Below are 19,145 nucleotides of genomic sequence, written 5' to 3' on the forward strand. Positions count from 1 at the left end.
TTCCTTGAAACATAGTAGGAAGCATGCAAATGTTTCAGCTTAATCCTTTACTATAACACACACACAGAGCTGTGGAGAATGGGATTATGGACAAAATATACTGAAGATACATGCACCAGTTTTACTAACTAAAAATATCACCATAAATTACAAACTGTTGCAATAAAATGTGTCTTGTTTGTTTTTTTTGCTGTCCTGCTAAACGTGCGGCTGCAGAATGCACATTCCACACAAACAGGCGGGGTCAATAGGATAATAGATGTCGGTCCAAATGGCAAACAGCATGTAGCTAGCAGGAGGCGGCCTCGTCATCCACGCACACACAAAAGCATGCTCATGCACCGACACAGAGGGAGTGTGGATGAGAGAGAGAGAGAGCGAGAGAGAGAGAGAGAGAGAGAGAGAGAGAGAGAGAGAGAGAGAGAGAGAGAGAGAGAGAGAGAGAGAGAGAGAGAGAAGATACTTACATAAGGGCCTGCATCTAGTGAGTCTGCGTTGACGATGATGGGGGGAGGGTTGGCCTGTGAATATGAAGAGATACACGTTATCTTGGTGTGTAAGGCTGGCAGCACACAGACGTAATGCGGTACACACACCATCACTTGGGAGCAAAGCGAACTGATGCCATGGGAACAGTCGGTGAATCTCCTTGGGGGCTGAGACTGTGTGTGGCTGTGTGTGTGTGTGTGTGTGTGTGTGTGTGTGTGTGTGTGTGTGTGTGTGTGTGTGTGTGTGTGTGTGTGTGTGTAATGCCGAGGGGGAGGGAGGGGGTGAAAAAGGTGTGATGACCGAGAATGAGGACTGGGGCAGAGAGACCGCTACTTATTAACCGACACAGCCAGACGTCCTGCGGTCAGCTCATAAAACAAACCGGCTTGTGTCCGAGCCGCTGGGACGGTACGTTTATCTCACATCAGCTCCCCCCCCCCACTCTTATTTTGACACAGAGAAATAACACAGTGTAGTACCATGCTTTGAAATGCAAGATGTTATCGTATCCATTCAGCAAACATGACAGGCTGTATGTCAAAAACACTAAAGGAAAATAATGTCCGAATCATCTTTTTATACATAATATTTCAGGGTGACTTATATGTGCAATGCTCCAACTGTCAGTTTATCACCACATTGGACAATTGACTGAAAATGATTCTGCAAAAGAAATGGCAATTCCATCATCAGTAAATGAATTACTTGATGAAATACAAAACATTTAGAAGCCCTTGTGCCTACAGTGATAGATTTTCTCTGATTAATATCACTACTGCTTCAATAATTTGCAGTTTGGACCTTCGATGGAACCAAATTACAACCAAGGCGACAGACAATGTGATTTGAATATCTCACTTCAGTATCATGGAGTTTTTGGATATCTGTCCCACATTTTTTATGTTAAAAACAATTAAAAATCCATCCACATAACAAATGATCATGTGTTGCAGTCCCAGAAAAACTCCAAATAAATATAATCTAATTCAGGCAAATAGGGCATGCACAATCTGCGGTACATTTAGAGCTTTAGATTTTTGAAAAATGTGCACATCTACTGCTCTCATCAGATTTCATCCTTGCAAAATAAATCTGACATGAACATTGAGTTCTTGCAAATGGAGATCTGCTTCTCTCACTATATTCTGACAGTTATTTGCTAATCACATCTGGATTATTATACGTTTATTTTAAAAATGATCATTGGATGTTATTACACTGGCTGTTTGAAGTATTATTTGGCTTATGTTAACTTTGTTCTGCCATTCAACAGCCAGTATGTAAATTAAAATATCAAATAAAACGGATTCAGCTGAGAGGTTTTTTTTACTGAGCATGGTGGATATGCTTCTTTAATGCTTCCCTCTTTGACATGTAATCTATTTGTAGGAAACCCTGATTACTCTTCATGCTTTTGTTGTCTTTGGGCACACCTAAATAGTCTAATGTAAAATGCAGATTACCTATTGAGCCATGTTGATGAAAGGCGTTAGTATCCCCCTCTAAAACCCATGTTTATCTTGTAGCAGGAGGTAAACATTAAGTTCCAGCTCAGCTCTACTGTGCCACCTGGTGTTGCTTTTCCCATCTCAGACCCACAGAGCATCTGAAGAGGCTCTGAGCTGAGACCTTAGACGAAAGCTGGCAGAGAGAACAAGAAGGGTGAGGGTGGAGTTACTGGTCGGTTTAGGAGCAGCGCGATGGCCGTCCACTCGTTCAGCACAGTGGCTGTCTGCTCTTTATTGATTTGATTGAGCTGTGTGGGTGAAGGGATGCTGACAGCGCTGCTTGGAGACCTTACAGTTTCTGAGGTCCAACACTGAGGACAAAATCACTTGCTGCCAATCTTACCCCCAGCCTTCCCTACCTCCCCCAAGCTCACCCTCTAATCTCTGATATTAGAGGCAAAGAAAGGACCTGTGTACAAGCAGATGGTTGATCCTGATCCTGATCTTCCTTGGCAATCATTAAAGATTATTGTAGTATGTAAAGTTTAACCTGAGCTGTGTTATGATGTCATTTGCATGAAAATTTGAACGCAGTTTCACATCTGTGGATGATTCTACATTGAGTACAATATTAGACTTACATATATGTAAAGCTTATTTTGCCATTACATCAGACTATTAAATTCAGTATGAGTTTAAATGGATTCAATAATGTGTCATAAAATCATGATACAATTTTTTTAGTCTTTTTTTTCTATATTGGGTGTTCTACCTCCAAAAATCAAGCGTATAATTAGACATGATGTTTATATGCTCATAACAAATTATCTGAATTTGTTTTGTGTGCGAGTTCACCTTTTTATTTCTCTGTATTGATAATTAGGCACTTGTTTCAGAACATCTCGATTACTACGTTGTCAAATAAAATGTCAAATTATTACCCTGTGCTCGGTTCCAATCTGGTATTTTATTCCTCAATATAAAATGTGAATTTCTCAAAAGAAAAAAAAAACAATTTTATATGTCACTACATAAATGTATAGTGAGCTTAGAGAAAATCTTACGTCTTGGTACTGGCAGTTTTACAGTGCGATACTGATCAGAAGCTCTAGCTCAGAAACTAGATCAAGATGCTGTTTTTTTCATCATAATAAGAAAATATTTGATGTCATTTTTAAAATATAGTAAATTCTATCAGGACAAGTTTAGCTGATTCATCAAATGAATTATATTACATTTTGAAAAAACAACAATAACAGTCCTACTCAGTGAAAATGTATGGGATACAGTGGGTCAAAAACTAGAAAGAGATGTGAATTGTATAATAGAGGAAGACATCGCGTCAGGGTCTTGTCCACCCTGTCAGGATTCTATTTCCCACAACTTTCTGCTAACCATACATTATCCCTTACATATAATAATATAAAGTCTAGGGCAATAAGCAAATGAAAAAAACAAAAAAACAGCCTAACTTCGAACCCAGCAACCCGAACTGTCATAGAAGAGATCCAATCAGCCAATCAGCCAAGCTCTGCTCAGAAAATCAGCACAATTATTTTCAACTTTTTCAAGCCACTGGAGTCAATCAAGTTGTATAAGGCTGCAACATGTCTGTATCCACAAGACAGCAACTAAAAACACATTCTTAAAAAGAGATAATCCTTTAATCAAAGTCATCTGTCTCCTCACAAGCTGTGCAGGTGTCGCATTCTTCCAATACTTCCGATCTGACGAGCCCTCCTGTTACGATGCTCTCCGAACAAACAGGAGCTGCAGATTTGACCCGCTTGGCTTGGTAGTGATGCACTATGACTCTGGACAGCTGTGGCTGAACCCCCCCTCCCACCCCTCCTCTCCCTCCCAGTCAGCACAATCAGGCCTTGGTTGTAATCTGCATATGGACCAACAGATGCTCACGTCTCTGCTTGTGTTTGCACATTTCTCAGGAATGCTTTGCACGTTGTTCCCCTTTTATCTTAAAAGCCAACTCTTAACACATGCCCCAAATCCAGCAGAGGGTTTAACGGTAAGAAAAAAAAGCATCTGTATTTTGTTTACACAGCAGCCATGTTAGTGACAGCCTATTGCGAATGAAAACCCCTGAAAACAAAGCATGTACGGCGAAAAGTGATGAAACACAGCCCAAGGGCGGCACAGGGGAATACATTGGCTACTACTGTCCCCTGGTGACTGACAGACTAAAGCTACTGAATCCTCGATTGAGCCCACATGTGACAAAACACACCTGCTACAGTAGGACGCCTGCAGTGCTTATCATGAGTATCATAGTGGAGAAATGCTGTCCAATGGGATCAGTGAACTTACAAGTGCAGCAGAAAGACAGTAAGCCCACCAATCAGAAAAAAACGGCCTAGGATTGCTGCGTAATCCCTCTATCTGAATCTCTCATAACAAGCAAACAAAAAGGAATAATGGAAGATAATCTCGACATGAGTAGGCTCTACATGTTTAACATTTGGCAATTTACTCAGGTAACTGGGATTAGGTTGGATTACCCCTCCCTCCTTGCCCCCCGTGCTTTTTATCTGCATCTATCTACTGACCAGGGGAGGATGACACCTGACAAAACTGCTGACGTTTAGTAGTGACCATATTCAGAAGGTGGCCATTTTGCAGTCAGAGTGGAAAGCTGAAATGTTGCAAGTCATCTTTGCTGTTAGTGAGCTGTATAAATAAAGACAATCTTTCATGTTTTAGCTTCTTTGGAGATCAGTTACTGGAAGGTGTTTGAGGTAAAACACTGATTACTCCAGCTAGCACTAGCATTCAGGTACATCCTAGCTTATATTAAGTTACGATAATATAATATACCTCCTTAGCTAGGAGGTAGCTGAAATTTAACACTAGTGTGGCATAATAACATTACACAACAGGCAAGGTGTAAATTCAGAGCTAATATAATGTTAGCTAGCTAGTGGTATAATGTCACTGTCAGCTGTTGTTTAAAGGTAAAGCTAACGGCTAATAAAATGTGTTTTATTACGATCAGATGAGGCCAAATGTTTACTCGTATTTTCAATGTCTTTGTCTTTTAAGTTGTCGATAAAAGTAGTACAATTACAATTTGCCAGAAGCGACGCACACAGTATTTACAACCTGGAGCACAGCAGTATGACAAAGTGATGACAAAAATTAGCTTTTCACTTGGAGTGTAATGTCAAATGAAAATGGTTGCCAAATGAACACTGTAAATTAGGGATAGACCGATTATCCGCCGGGGCGATTTTATCAGCGCCGATATTCGGCATTTTGACACATATTGGCATCAGCCTTTTTTTAAAATCCGACGGCCGATAAGAGATCAATTTAAAACTGGGTTATTTTGGCTCAAAATTCACTATATCACGTGGCAGAAATGACACCGTCTGCAGAAACCGTAGCCTAGCTTGTGTTCCATTTCACCTGCAGTTTTTCATTGCAGGGGACGGGCTGAGCAGCATCCGTTGTGGCCCCTTCAATTACTAGTGATTTAAAACTCATACAACCCCACTTCAAAAAATACCCCCATAAAACAAAGATAAGTGAAAGATTAACATTTCAGTTATATTGACATTTTGGAAAACTTTATTTACTGTAGAAAACTTTAGGGAGTTATTTATTTGTTTAAGTTTTCATTTAACTTTATAAGACATGCTGCTGAGCCTGGGAGCTCCCTGCACTTTGTGTTAGAATGTCTATTGTCTAAGATAAAAAAAACCTTTAACATGTTGCAAATCTGAAAAGCTGTTTAATAAATACATGCTTAAAGGCATTTAAACAAAGTTAAGTGTTGGAGTTTGTATTATTCAACATTTTGATGCTAATTTCCCCTTTGAATGCAAATGAATATCGACTCCAAATATTGGTTATCGGCCTCCTTGACTACTAATAATCGGTATCGTATCGGCCCTGAAAAAAACACATCGGTCTATCTCTACTGTAAATGAAACCAGTTGGTGGTATGATAGCACCCTCAGAGGACATATCTGGATTCTCCTACCATGATAGGCAAGGTTAAAGATCACAGGGATGAAGACAGAAGTAGTCTCCTGCAGACTGATATAAACCCAAGAGGGGACGTGAAAGTCTGTCAGTGTGTTACACTTGAATGTGGGTCAGATTACTTGAAGAGTGTCAATAAGTGAGGAAATAAATGTTAGCAGATGGGGAGCCAGGGCAGTAGAATTGAGCCCCAGGACTTGGATGTGAGTGTCCAAAATAAGGACTTGATAGCAGGCTTGGTGAAACACTGAACAATGTAAGATGAATGAGAAAGTAAGACATCTTCATTATTATGTCTATTTACTGAAAGGACAAGTGAAACCTCCTTTATCAGCTGTGAAAGGACAACATTTAACTCTCGCATTACTAAGCATTAAGACACCTACCAAAGTATCTATATGTACTACTAACTAACTAAAGCTCACACATAGTGAGAAGTAATCTTTCAAGCTCGATTTTGCCTGATTGTTAAAGGATCTTTACTTGGAAATTACTTACTTGGAATCTACTTGTTGTTACAACTTCTTACAGATGTATCTTAAAATGGGGTTCAAAATATGTTTGGAGGGGTTTTAGTAACATCATTTTCAATTTAGATATCACTTGTGTTTTGCTTTTAATACAATAGTAAGTGATTTTATTAAATCTGCTGTCTAATACAGGGGTTCCCAAACTTCTCAGCCTGCAACCCCCCAAAAATAGGTGCCAAAGACTTGTGACCCCCACCTTGAAGTGGTTTAATGTTAATTAACTATTAGCTAACCCTAACTTTAGGAGTCATCTGGCAACTTTAGGAGTTATCTGTGTTTCAAGATACATTTATGGATTTACTCCCGATTGGATTTTTTTCTGCATAATGTTATCCCCCTGTATGGACCACATTTACACCTGGCTGAGATCTGATCACAGTGGGAGCAAATGTAGGCCTATTTGATATGGTCTCATAATGTTTCACAGGCATTTGCACCTGCAAAAAAAGTGTTTCTTTTTTTCTCCTCCAGAGTATCCACGTAGTTTGTGTGGTACTGAGACCCGTGTTGGAACAACAGTATCCAAATCTGAGTATTCACCATCGGAACACCATATCTCCTTTCACTTCCAAGCAAAATTCCCTTGGGACTGTTTTCACAGACAGTATTTGTTGTTTACTCTGTCCACCTGCAATGCACCCTTCAGGTTTACAGTAGGTTTGGCACTATAAGGACACTATACACGCCAACTTGGACGTGGAAACAAGTATGCAGGCTGGACACAAAGACCTCATGTACACTCAACGACAAAGAGTCCAGACTGCTTCCCCAGCATGAGATCATTACAACAAGTCCCTGCTGACCACAAGGAGTGATGGAAATTCAGCCGCCACAGAGCTCTCTTTCTCCCACTCCTTCGTATCATCCACCCATCTGTTCACAATAGCTTCTTATTCATCCATCTATCATCTTGCTCTTCTGTCAGTTGTGTGTCTGTCTCTTGTCTCTCAGCATCATGTTGGATCTGTATCATGTCCTCATAGCATCACAACGCACAGCAGTACTCAATCAGCTTTAGACCCTGAAGACAGTAAAGCTACAAAGACTCCCACCGAACCACAGCAAGTGCAGGGCACAGGCTTCATCCAAATTGTTAAATAATCAATGTGTTCCCATGGTAACCGGCACTTGCACAGTATTGGCTGGTGAGCCAGCTTAGCTGCCTCCCTCCTGCTTCACCTCTCAGGGCTCTCACTGCAGTTTATGCGGTTTGTGCTTTTACATGCATGGCCATGGGCTGGATGCGCCTGAATGCCTTCGGTGCTGCCTGTTTGCATCACACACACAAACACAGGCACAGATACGCACAGGCTCCCTCTCCAATCCATACATCATGTCTTAAATAATGAAAGCCTGTGTTCAAAAATGCAATTTTGTCTGCAACTGATCGTATTCACATAGCAGCCAGTTTCCTCTACAGTCATGCTTAGCGAGGAAGCTTGAGTTCAGCTTAGCTGTCATGCTGCTGAGCTTCAGGGTGTAAGTCATTTAAATGTCAAGAATCTGACCAACCATTTTAATATCAGTGCTTCTAAATTGATCAGCAACTAAAGACATGGACACAGTAAAATCAAAAAAGTAATTGTTACTTTTCCCAATCATTTGAAAACAACAGCTGTTAAATGTCCTACATTTCTACAACTTACAATTCAAATACAACATAAAGCATATACAGCTTTTGAGCTTTTCATCCTTAGCATGATGTCAGAGGAAAATGGCCACTGTGTGAATATAGAGAGCTGAGTATGGGAGAGAGATTTGCATGAGTATCAGTGTGTTCAAAGGTTTGAATCTTGAACACTTGACCCACATGCATCAATTTAAAGATCTGAAAGCACTGTTCCATAGCTCATATTTCGTCACACACAAAGACGGCTGGCTCTGGAAGTACCGGAAGTCACAAACACATGAATTGGAATAAGACAATCTTTACAGCAGAAATAAACATGTTTACAGCCTGGTACAAAAGACAAGTGTAGTCTGGATAGTTCATTTCTTGATCGGCATACACTGCATGGGGGGTGATTTTTTTTCTAACGCAGCAACTTATTTAGATTATGAGTCTTCCAATGAGAGGCACAGCTGACTTGATTGACAGGCGGGAACACTGTAGCTGTTGGCTGAGATAAGATAGATAAGATATACTTTATTTGTCCCACGTTGGGGGAAATTCTTTGTTAGCAGCTTACAACACGGGACAGGGGGAATACAACAATGTACTAACAGAGGTTAAAAAATATAATAACAGTAATAATAGCAATGACAAGGGTAAAATATAATAATAATATTACGTCACACTCGCTCGACAGCAGCAATATGGCTGCCACCGACGATAGGCCTCAAACAGCGCTTCAGAAACAGATGGGTGACGTCACGGATACTACGTCCATATTTTATACAGTCTATGGGTAAAACACTCTAAACAGGCCAATCCACACCAGAAAAATAAGCATTCTTAGGATTCATATCTGATCTTAAAAACACTGTATGCATATCCTTGCTGATGTAAATAATGACAATCCCTTGAAAAGTTAAACCCCGGCTTTCTGCTATACCTCCCACTATTACATGTTGAGTTCTTAGCTCCCCGTTCTTCATCACAGGTAGAGTTTAGAGGGGGAACGAGAAGGTTCAGCATGTGCCAAGTGACGGCATGCTGACAGGGCAAAACCCCCTCCTTCCTTAGTGAACATTTCCACATCACTTCCTCCCTCGCCTGGCTCGCCGACATGGCAGCGCAGTCTCCAGTGGTGACATCGCAGTAAAATATGACAGTCAGCCCCACTCAGATGATGCACCCAGACAGTCAAATGATACAGCCAATGCTGAAGGAGACTATTCCTGGGCCTACAGTCAAAGCTATAGCAGAATAAGAGAGAGCAAGAAAAAACGCAGCTTTAAAAATGTAATAGGTCTTCTGTACTGCGTTTATGCTTTCCTGCAGAATGTGGGATGAGAGACCATTCAGGTGTTGCTTCTGCTCTGATCCCACTGGCTCTCATTGGCCTCTTGTAGGCACGCTGCAGGCCCATCAATACTGACTCAATTACCATGCAACCAACATCTCATTCACGCAGCGGCCCCTGCGCTGGAAGGAAGAGAAAGGAGAGAGGCAAGGTGAGAGGAGAAGAAGTGTAACGGATGGAGGAGCTCAGAGGGATGAACACTGACCATGGAAGATGATTTTACTCAAAGACCTGCTAAACCTTGATGTTGCATTCTTTGTCTGGAACAAAGGCAGAGTAATGAGATGTAATAAAGAAAATCCCACAGCAGTAAAGGCCAACTGCTCCTTCTCTCTCCTACAACACGTGGGATTCACTTCAATAAGGCAGCCACAAGGAAATTAATTAGTCCCCCCCATAAAATGGCCCATTAATGCCGAAAGTTTTTCTGATTTGATGGCTAGATTGAGCATTGTGACTGTTTTTCTCCCCTCCACCTCCCCTCAAACACACTCCACAGACGCACGTTCATGGAAACCATAATTACTAGCCCGTCACCAGCTGTCGCAGCACTCCCCTCTCATCTTTATGTAATATTACAAAAGCATGACTCTGGCTTACCTCTCTGCCATGCTGAGCAGTCCTCGCACAGAGCAGAGCTGGCTAGTTTGACCTTCATGAGTGCAGCCACAGAGGGTAGAGTACTTAGTGTACCGAATATTTCATGTATTGCTTGAGGAGACCTTCAACGAGTCTGTTAACAATTTATCAGATGTAAACATGACAGTGTCTGTGTGTGAGGGGGTTCAGTCCAAGCTTGAAGCTACATCACCAATTTTCCTTCAATGACTATATTTAATTTCTGGTCACTAGGGGCAGCAGGTTTTTTTATTTTAATACGCAAACCTCTAAATCTTTATGTTATTAATATCAGATCTCCATAAATATTCATACTCACAGGCTGAACTCTTACAATCAAGACTGCATGAAACATAAAGGTAGTCCCAGTGACATCACCCGTTGATGTCTAAAGACACGTTATAAAGCCCATAAATGGCCGTCACCTCATTAGATATGCTCACCTCATTTAACTCTTGGTGAATCTAGAAACTGGCAAACCGCTACAAACACACTCACCTGTCAGTCAATCAGCCACTCTCCTAATCATGCCTAACTCTAAGCCCTAATATAATCAAACTAGACTAGCCTCTTACAGTTGTCAGGGTAAAGAAATGTAGAATAGAGACTGAAGCCAAGAATGAAGAAGCTGCGAACATGTTTAATTTGCTGTAAATATGGCATTTTAATATGGGACCTTATAGGGACTGACTAACATCTGGAGCAAGCCTCAAGTGGACACTCAAAGAACTGGAGGTCTTTGCACCTCTGCATTGGCATCATTTTTCGTCACATTTTAAACTTATATTTGGGATTATTTTTTAAAACAAATTTAGTCTACCAGGCATGGCATGATAAAGGTAAACGTTGAGATTTCCACGTAGTATCATCATCCAACAGAAAATGGATTTCCTACTGCCAAACGTTAGCAGTGCCATTCTTTGCTATGAGGAGCCATGTCTTTTACTGTTACATTACTGTACAACAAATCTAAATCAGTCACTGATTAACAGGATCACACACTAGCAGGCTTAATCACAAACTCACAGCTTTGGTGAAAGTTAGCATGTTAAAGGAAGCCCGTCATGTGCGAGTGTCCTCAGTATGCTTCACAAAATCCCGCCCCCACCGCTTCCTCTACATCTGAGGTCACTGCAGTGTTACCTCACAGCTCTGATGAGTTGCTCCCCCTCTTATTGCTAAGCTGAGAGAGCTGCTAAACTTGGTTTTCTCTGAGTACCCGCTGACAGTGTACAACCACCGCACACAACTCAGTGCTGCCATTTTAAAGTCTCACCGTCATGAAGCCTCCTCAGTCAACAGGAGTGAGGTAATACGACTGCTGTGGTGTGTGAAAAAGGGTTCATGTATTTGATCTGATCTTCAGTTTTTTGGTGTGTTTGCGCTTAGTGTACATATAAGTGTGAAGCTGCAAAAATGATGATAATCTGTGTGTGTTCAGATTATCTGCGTATAAAGGGTTCACATTTGCCTTATCAGATAACTTCTGATGAAATCAAAGCACATGGTTGACTTATCAAACACAGATGTTATGCAGTGATTTCAGTCAATGGACTTGTATACCCTAAGACGGTACAAGGAAGTCATTTCATTAATTTTTTGACTTTTTCCATTTCCTTCCCGAAGCACGAAAAGAGACGATGAATCAGCCTGCACTAGAGAACAAAAGTAACTTTGTATCCAATCAAATTCGTTTATCAAACTTTTATGTCACTCCCCTCTGATTCACTAACTTACTTAAGAGGTAGCTAAAAGATATGGGCTGTCATATCGTGTCAGTTTAAATGTTCTCACATTCAGCACTTTCATGTCCTGTAAACACCAATTGATATGCTGTAAGTATGTAACAAGTCCTTTCCAGAGCTTCCTGAATTAAAGGAAACTCATGACTGTGAACAACAAAATACCCCATTGACAGCTGATTGACCGTGACTTTTTTAAAGGAAATGTTGCAAATTAAAACAGAGGGTCTTAGGGTCTATGCTCCATACAATTCCAGACTGATAAACCTTTCAAGGCATATGTGTTTTGTGATTTTTGGCAGAACCAATAAAATGATTATTGGGAACCCTTCACAAAACTTCAAGTTAAAATAGCAAAAAGTACATCAATCATAAGGCAAGACTGAATTCACCAATAATGGATTACAGTTGCTTTTAGCACCAAAAATTGTGCATAATTTGATCCAATATCTGCTCCGTCTCAAGGTCTTATTCAAAAAGCAAATTGGTTTGATAATATTCAAGCACCAAAATGCCCACAATGTTCTGCAGCTCTGTGCAGTTTGCTCAAGTTTTGTGCCTGATTCTGACTGAGATGAGCTTCCACATCTTCACCCTGTGCTGCGCAGAGCTTCACTGTGCGCTCTCATTGTGACTGTGCTTAATACTATTGACGTACATGATGGGCTAGATGGAGAGGGGAAGTCCTTACCAATTTTTTAATGTGGAGCCGAGTCAAGAAAGCTGTGGTACGAATTTCTCAGTTGATAACCAGCTTATTTTTACAGCTTTTTCAGATTAAAATAATAAAAACCACTCCGTTGTATGTGCAGAGGTTGAGCCACAGACAGCTCCAGACTGATTTAACCCCCAATTGTTATGAAAAATAATAATGTCAAAGTAATATTAACAGACTATATGAAAAGATTATTTTGAGGTTCTCCAGAAGTGGAACTGTTGTTTTTTTTTTTTTTTTAAGTTACTGTATAGTTTTGGGCTTTTTGCCTTCATTGGATAGGACAGCTGAAGAGAGGCAGGAAATGTGGGGAGCAGAGAGCGGGGGAAGACATGCAGGAAATGGTCGACCTGGCGGGAGTCGAACCGGCGAAAGTTTTGAGCATAACGCTTGTATACACCATGGCACCACCAACTCTCAGCAGACGGTAAAAATGTCACTCTAACTGCACAGGGCTGTTAGTGTTAGCGTTAGTGAATTAGGTGCTATTTGTAATGAGACTCATCTGCATAGAAAAATATACTTTTTTTTGCTCCAAATAAATGCATAATGGCTCATTTTAATGTTAGAAAAAAACACTGACGCACTGCAACACAGTTTGTGGAGAATGTAACCCTTTGCGTGTGTTTGGTGAATTAGACGATTTAGTTTCGGCTCATTTACACAGGTTTAGCGGGCACAGCAGCCATGCATTCATTTGTGAATCTGGCCTCAGTGTGTCACAGTAATAAGATGGTCATTACTTACTTATGTTCTCAGATAGTTAGATAAGAGGATTGATATCAAAGCTAGCAGGCAGTTAGCTCAGATTAGCCAAAGGAGACCTAGCTCTGTCCAAAGGTAGCTGCATGTTTACTGGATGGACATGAGTGGTGTGAATCTCTTCTTACGCTCTACTAGAAAATCAAAGAGTGTAATCCCAAAATTTAAAAGCTATTTCTTTAAAATGATGTTGATGTGTCTCCGTCTGCCTCTGTTTGCCTAAACTGTCTTCTTACACCCCAATCTGAATGACTAAAAGAATTTGGAAAACTATCTCAGTGCAGGTAAGTGAGCCACATAAAACTAACAAACCTGCAACCATTCACTACCTAAAACACATCTGATGGTCTACAGTACTTTGTGCTTTGTCAATGAAAGCTCTCTGGCTAATTCCCTTCTGTCACTTCTTCATTTCCTTCATTCCTTTCCTGAGCAGCCCTGAACACAATCTTCAGAGCTGCAATTAGATCCTTCTATTTTAGACTCGTTTCTTTTCTTTTAATGGGGAACATTGGACCGTGATTCTGCTTCATGAACCTCGTGATGCAGCAAACACTCTACCCTTAGGCCTTGAAAATCCTCAAAACTCATCAGCTGCATTTCATAGCAAGAACACTAACCGGAATTTTCCTCTCATTTCCCATCACAGAATCAAACAACTTGCATGCCTTTAATCCCAAGTGTGTAATTACATTCAAAGTGTATCTGGTGATGTGTTTGTTATATTTTGGATGTGAACAAATGGAAGATGGCTCCTCAGCTTGTGCTGGTTCACAAATCAAAATCATGAGACAGCGATAAAACCACAGATAGAAAATACAGAGTGCTTAGAGCTCCACTGTAAAAATACTCGAGTGAAAATAACAAGGCTAACTTTGACCCAAAGCCCAGTGAAACCATTGGTCGAGTTCTCCCAGGGGGGCTCAGCGGGTCTGTACAGACAGCTGCAGAGATCCTCCTGTCATGGTCGAGGTTTCATGCCGTTCTATAAGCTCCACTCTGGGTACGCCCACATGTTAACATATCTCCATTCACTACCAGTGCTGAGTTTTGGCTCACAATAAGTGTAGGTGTTGAAAGTGATAAAGAATTACAGTAAGTAGGACATCGGGCGAGGCAAAAAAAAACAAGAGCTCTAGTTTCCCTGTGATAGTTACGAATACATGAGCACATTTATCCATATGCTGGCAGATTTAGCGCCAAACCGCAGAGGGAAAAAAAAACAGGGCATTGTTTGAAACGTTTGTAGCACTTTGGTGATTGCCAAATCAATCTGCCTCCTGTCGAGGGTCCAGATTTGCCCTTCTTCTCTGCCCACCTCGGGTAGTGTTCAGGCACGACACACCGTACCCGAAAGGATGCGTCTCAGCAGAGATTAGAGCAGCCGCCTTATTGGATGACACAAACACTGATCGAAAAACACTCAAAGCTTTAAGGCTGGAAGGCTTTCAACAGAGGTTCCTGTGATGAGGCGCAGGAACCAACCGGCTGTCAAAAGCATTCTGTTGGACAGAAAACATGGACTCCAGCCACTCAAACATTAATACAGCAGGATGGGTTCTCTATCTTTCTAAAACAGGTTGGCCCAAACTAGAAAAGGGTGACTACTTTTTTCTATTTTACAAATGCTAATGTAGCTTTTGTTGTTTTTTATTGGGCATTTTTACTTTTGAATATTGTAAACAGAAGCAGCTTATAAGTTCATAAGTGAAATAATCACAGCTAAAGCTAAAAATAACTCCATCATGGTTAATATAACTGAATAGTTTGAGAAGTTGATACTTAAAGTATTGGCAGATTTTGGCATACAACTAGACCAAAACTACTTATCAGTTTTTAAAATGGGTGCCAATTAATTATTTGCTAATCTGCTTATCTATGAAATTGTTATTAGCCCAGAATCTACAAGATATTTGTTTTGAATTTGAGCTAAAACTCATCGAACTGTGCTTTACTGTCACTGCAAATTTGGATATTTTCATTATTGATATCTGATTTTTGACAGCAGAGTAGCCTCTTGACAATAAAATCATCATGCTATTACAGATTATATTGAGATAAACAAACCACATCACAGGGCCAATAGAGTTTGGATTTCTTGGGAGGATTTGTCTGGACTGCTAGTCAATAAAATCCCTGAAAAATCCCCAAATCATGTAGTTCATTTTCTAAAATTTAACATGTCTTTTCCTTTTTGTATCAAACAGGTTATATGAACATGCAATTACTTCAATTTCATTTATAAGACATGAATTCTTTGACAAGAAGTGTCTCCATATTTGTATAAAATACAAACACAGACATTTTAATTTACTCCTGACACAGCTCACATCTGCATTTCTAGGCTACAAACATCCAGCTTTCCTTTCCTTTGAATCTCTTCAAGCTAAACATTACTGCATCAAGTCTGCCATGCCTAGATTCTCCAACCTCTTAAGATCTGAGTTTTAAACACAACCTAAAAAATGTTTGGGAATCCGTGGACTGATGTTGCATCATTCCTCCCATTCAGACCCCCTCCTCCTTCCTCTCTCCCCCTCCCCTCCCCTCCTGCATCCCTGCCTGCTGAGAAATTCTAGTGAGCATATGCAGGGCTTGGATTTGGCTGATTACATAATTGGAAATTTTAATGGTGAATATTAATCCACAATGCCCCATATTGGGTTTTATAAGCAGGCTGATCAGGATCTGCAGCCTGTCAGAGAGTGGCGACAGTCTGTGGACAATGTCACTCTCTCTTTATATTACACAAGTGGCATGGCTGACACAGCAGAGCAGTGCTCAACAGCTCTGCCATCTACACAGTTACAGCACATTTATGGTCTGTATTTTCACTCAGTTTGGATGCATTCATCTACATACAAACAGCTAAATTATTCCTCGACTTGTGCTCGTGTGTCAGTGCAGCATTAAAGTAAAAAAGGCTGAGGGAAATCCAGAAGGCTTTGGCCGCCTGCGTATCAACATTGCAGTCTGTGGGTAATTAGCTAGCTGAGCAGCAAAGCTACTGTGCAGCTTCTGACTGAGCCTGCACCATGGCAACACACAGAGCTGTGTCTGAGCACATGCTCTGATCTGCCCTCTCTCCTTCTTCTTCTTCTTCTCCACTTTTCCTTTTTCATCCCCTTCTTCTTCCTTACTGGCTTCTATACCTTTCCTTTATCTTTTTGTACGCCTCACCTCTCATTTGTTCACCTCTCCCCTCCTTTCACATTGCTCCCTCTCTGCCCGTCTCCTATCTTTAATCCCCTTCCCTACCACCCTCCTCTCTTGCATCATCACAGCCCAAACTGACAGCTGAAAAGACACTTGCTGCTTCACGTTCGGGGAGGGCTTGGCATTGCTGCTTTTCCTTGATATTGTGGAGATAGGATTGAGAGTTGTATGAAATTATGCATTCAATACGAGATGAATACTTATATGTTTCCTTTTTTCTTGTATACATAAACCAGATTACATTTTCTTATCAAGATAGAAAACACTGGAATGTATTCAATTCCAAAGAAAGGTGTTTATTGCAATTTTCACAACATTCTGTGTATCAGTAATTACTTTTTAAGGATGCCCTTACTGATTCTCATACTAAGAGTTAGATGAGAAGATTGATGCTGTTGTCACGTCTGTACACTGCATATGAAGCTAGATGTATGAGATTAACTAGCTTAAACACTGCAAACAGGGTTAACAGAATAAACAAGCTTAACATACGGTATATGAGCTTTAAGTTGTTTAGCTTTAGAAGTGCTGATATGCAGATTTTTTAGGAATAGCCAGTCTTGCTGCTTCAAGTCTAAGCCAACCTAAGCTAATATTCATAACATAATATTCCTTTAACAATACATCTGGGTTAGGAGTCACACACACTGAGCTGAGGATAGGTAAATAAATTTAGCTGCTATAACAATGTTTGCTACTTTACACCACAGGCACCACATGTTTAAAACATAGGCATCGTCTAATGGCCCTTTTCCACTACACAGTTCCAGCCCTACTCTACTCGGTTTGGGTACCTTTTCCACCAGCCCGGATTGTCATAACACAGCTGTGCAGAACTGCTGCGCGGAACTGCGTTCACGTCATTTTGAACGCGACACAAACACAACAATCACAAACAGTCCAACTCCCGTTGGATCCGTTCGTTGGAACGCAACACAAACCGAGTAGAGTCGGGTCAAGTCAAGTAGAGTAAGGCTAAGACGGGCCGGTGGAAAAGGGCCATTAGTGACGTCACCAATTGGCTTCTGAAGCAGCAGTTTGAAGCCCAACGACTGGGGTCGCTACAGTGGATATGATGACTCAACCAAACTTCAGATCAACCCTCTGCAACAGACAAAGAGGCGGACCTTCAGCCTCATGCCAAACAGCTTTAATGCTCCCACCTGTCAATCAAGTCAGCCATGCCCACAATCATGTCTAATAATGCAAAACTTGTAGCCATCACATTTTAAAAGTGACTGCATTATAAAACATTCACCTCCGTGCAATTTGAATGAAAAGGGAAATGGGCTACAGACCAAAAATTGAGCACATTGCAGTTCAGGCAGGCCACAAAGTCAAGCTCGACCCGGAGTACATCAGCTGCTCTTAAAGCCAGCCCCTTCCAGTAAACAGCTCAGCTCAGCACCTCCTTTAATACTGTGTCTGATTTTACTGTGTCATATTGTCACTGATGCCCGCTCTGTTCTGTACCCGGTCGCTCTTTGCTGCTGCTCACCCTGCCTTGGCTTTTCATGCATGCACATGAAAGAGAGGAGAGGTGTGCTCTCCCCACCTCAGGCTTTGGCATTACAAGTAGGCACGTGGAGCCAGTCTCATGTGAACACTGCATGATTTTGCCCTTCTGTACAGGCTCATTTTTCAGCATGGGAGGTTGCCGCTGGATGCTTCAGATGCCTCACCATAACAGTAACCTAATGCAAATTCAGGTCCTCAGAGTCTGGGTTACTTGCTTTTTATATCCAACATAAATCAGTTTCAACATTCATGCATCTTCAGTGTTAAATCTGAGCATTTTATCAGTCATTTTCTACAATAATAATGCAGCTTAAATAGAAAAATGTTCCAGCCCATAGATTCATCATCTAATGTCTCATTAAATCACACAATGTGCACTTCCTGTCTTCAAAATATCAATACATAATAGCAGTAGGATCACTCACGGTTGAAACATTCAGTGGGTTAATTGGCATGTACTCTTCATCTATGTGATCACAGGATATGCTATTATTTTCTATAAAGGATCAAGAACACTAGTCTGATCCATCCCATCCAGCCTTTTTATATCTTAAACAGCATAGTGTGAATCAACAGACATCTTGTAGCTCTAAACGATCCATGAGACAGGAAGTCTGCCCCCCTGTATGAAGCAGCCATGTCACTAGCATTTCAAAAATGCATTCTGATTTATTCCCAGCTGGTGAATGCAAAACACTTACAAAAAAAACAAAAAAACCACGAGTGACTGCTTTGTTCTTCCCTCACATGTCTGTGCTTGTAGGACGTCAGCTATGAGGTAACTCTTCCTGTCGTTACTTAAAAGGTAGCAGTGGACCTTTTGAATCAATGTTTGTGATAGCAGAACATAATCCTTTTTAAGAGAGCTGATCATAGCATACAGCTTCCTGATCAGGATTATAGTTTAGTGTTTAAAGAACATACAGTATGTTTCACAGCAGTGGGAGACAAGTGGGAGTAATTTATGTATTAAGATATGAAGGTTTGTGGAGTATAAATACTGCAGAATCATTGGAAACTGAAGGGACCGAAATGCAAACATCCTATTTGAGAATACAAATGAAAAATTGTGTCAAACGTGCCTTTACGGACAACGGACAGCTGTAGGTTAAATAGATCTTTTCATAACTTATCTGTTT

At 40.8% G+C, this 19,145-nt stretch overlaps 1 protein-coding gene across 3 annotated transcripts in view; it reads right to left on the reverse strand.

The window, feature by feature from the left end:
- The window catches only part of dlg3 (discs, large homolog 3 (Drosophila)), a 100,983-nt gene that overhangs the window by 37,899 nt on the left and 43,939 nt on the right, over positions 1-19,145 (reverse strand). For all 3 annotated transcript variants that reach the window (XM_034690069.1, XM_034690070.1, XM_034690071.1), the window contains exon 5: positions 468-521. In XM_034690069.1, the coding sequence (XP_034545960.1) occupies positions 468-521 (54 nt within the window). The remainder of the gene's footprint in view (positions 1-467; positions 522-19,145) is intronic.

Source organism: Notolabrus celidotus, chromosome 8 (assembly GCF_009762535.1).
Source record: "Notolabrus celidotus isolate fNotCel1 chromosome 8, fNotCel1.pri, whole genome shotgun sequence".
In the NCBI taxonomy this organism is placed as follows: domain Eukaryota; kingdom Metazoa; phylum Chordata; class Actinopteri; order Labriformes; family Labridae; genus Notolabrus; species Notolabrus celidotus.